The following is a 1,566-nucleotide window of genomic DNA, read 5'->3' as shown; positions in this document are numbered from 1 at the left end:
CTAATCTTTACATCACCAAGGCTCATTAAAACAAACCTTTATCTGGGCTGTTTTCTATTCTTCCTCCTTCTTCTCTCCCTCCCTGAAGGATAAGTCCTTTTCCCAGACATCGTTTTGCTAGCTTAGCTTCTGACCGGAGCTTTGGACGTTTGGATGCTCATTGCAGCTCATGTTACCAGCGAGACTGCGGTACCTACCGCGGCCACTAGGGGCCCCCAGAGCAATTTAGTTTTTCTTTTTTATTCATAAAATAATAATTTCTACAAACATGATCAAATATATATTATTGTAAAAACAAATCACTTCATGGTGAAATTGTGTGTTTTTGATATTATAATGACAGAAATTATTACTAAAATAAATGAATAAATAAATAAACTCCACTAAGCAGCCCGTTAGTGGCCCTAGGGCCCTAAGTGGCTGCTTAGTTTGCTTATGCCTTGGGCCGGCCCTGATCATCATCAGCAGCAGCAGCAGCAGCAGCAGCAGCAGCTCCTGAAACAGATCTGGACCGGTCGGTTCTGATCCAGTGTGGGGATTTCTGTTCATCAAAATTGTAAACGCATCAGAATTTTTCACCAGACCAATCAGAACCTTTTAATCCAGACTCTGGGATTAAATGTGTTTTTAATCCAACAGGCCTCATCAGAACCCGGAATATGGTTTATTACGGAGGGTTTCCATAGCAACTGCTGGCTGTCTGCTGTTCCTCCTGAACACATCGGAACCTCGAGGTCCAGTTTTTGGTTTTAACTGCACCAGAACCTAACCCTTCACATGATTGGATCAGGATCGCGGTTCTGTTGGACTTTGTTCCAGACCATTCAGCTGGTCTCAGATCTGATGGTCGGATCCATTTCATCAGAACCAGACAGATCCGAACCTCAGAGAGTCCAGTTGACCCAGCAGCAGCTTCGGTGCAACAATCAGTTTCATGTTTGGTTTTGGTCCCGGTTCTGGACTGACTTACCTCCGGCTCGGATTCAGTTGCTGGTTCCTCTGGACTCAGATCCTCGTCCCGGATGGTTCCGATCAGACCCAGCTGCTCCAACATGGTCTAGCAGTTCCGGTACGCCCCAACGTGAGCGGTTCTAAATGGTTCCGAGAGGTTCTGAAAGGTTCTGCTGCTCTTGTTCCTTTCAACACACTTACACGTGTTTACGGAAACCGGAAGCTGAAGCGCGTATTTCCGGTTGGTGTCGTTGCTTTCGTGCCCCCTGCTGCTGCGGAGCGGAGATGGTAGAACCAGGGCCGGTTCGAGCTGCGTGGGGCCCCGAGAGAGACGCTGTTTGGGGCCCAGTGAAGAGATTCCCAACCCCTTAGACCAGGGATGTCAAACTCCTAGTGATGGGTCCGGCAACACCGATGCGTCCAGCCCACAGACCAAAACGTGTCGGTGCGCGTATTGGTTTCAGCAAGTCACGTGACCGATACAGGAACTGTTTTGAAATGACATTAATGTGCCAAACTGTGTTTATAAGGAAGCGAATCTGTCAAAAGCATTTGCCAAGCGAATTCTTAACCTTTTACAGCGTCACCTATGGAGCAGCCTCAAATAAAAGGTTT

General features: G+C 47.3%; 1 protein-coding gene across 2 annotated transcripts in view; it reads right to left on the bottom strand.

The window, feature by feature from the left end:
- Window positions 1-1,358, bottom strand: part of ddx27 (DEAD (Asp-Glu-Ala-Asp) box polypeptide 27) — an 11,821-nt gene extending 10,463 nt beyond the window's left edge. The window contains exon 1 of one of the 2 annotated variants that reach the window (XM_016667361.1): window positions 971-1,358. In XM_016667361.1, coding sequence (XP_016522847.1) covers window positions 971-1,054 — 84 coding nt within the window. In that variant the 5' untranslated portion in view covers window positions 1,055-1,358. The remainder of the gene's footprint in view (window positions 1-970) is intronic. The other variant, XM_007544195.2, reaches the window with a different exon arrangement.
- Between the last annotated feature and the right edge of the window lie 208 nt (window positions 1,359-1,566).

This window comes from Poecilia formosa, unplaced genomic scaffold (genome assembly GCF_000485575.1).
Source record: "Poecilia formosa unplaced genomic scaffold, Poecilia_formosa-5.1.2 Scaffold1028, whole genome shotgun sequence".
Taxonomy (NCBI): Eukaryota; Metazoa; Chordata; class Actinopteri; order Cyprinodontiformes; family Poeciliidae; genus Poecilia; species Poecilia formosa.
This window is presented reverse-complemented; position numbering and strand designations above follow the sequence as displayed.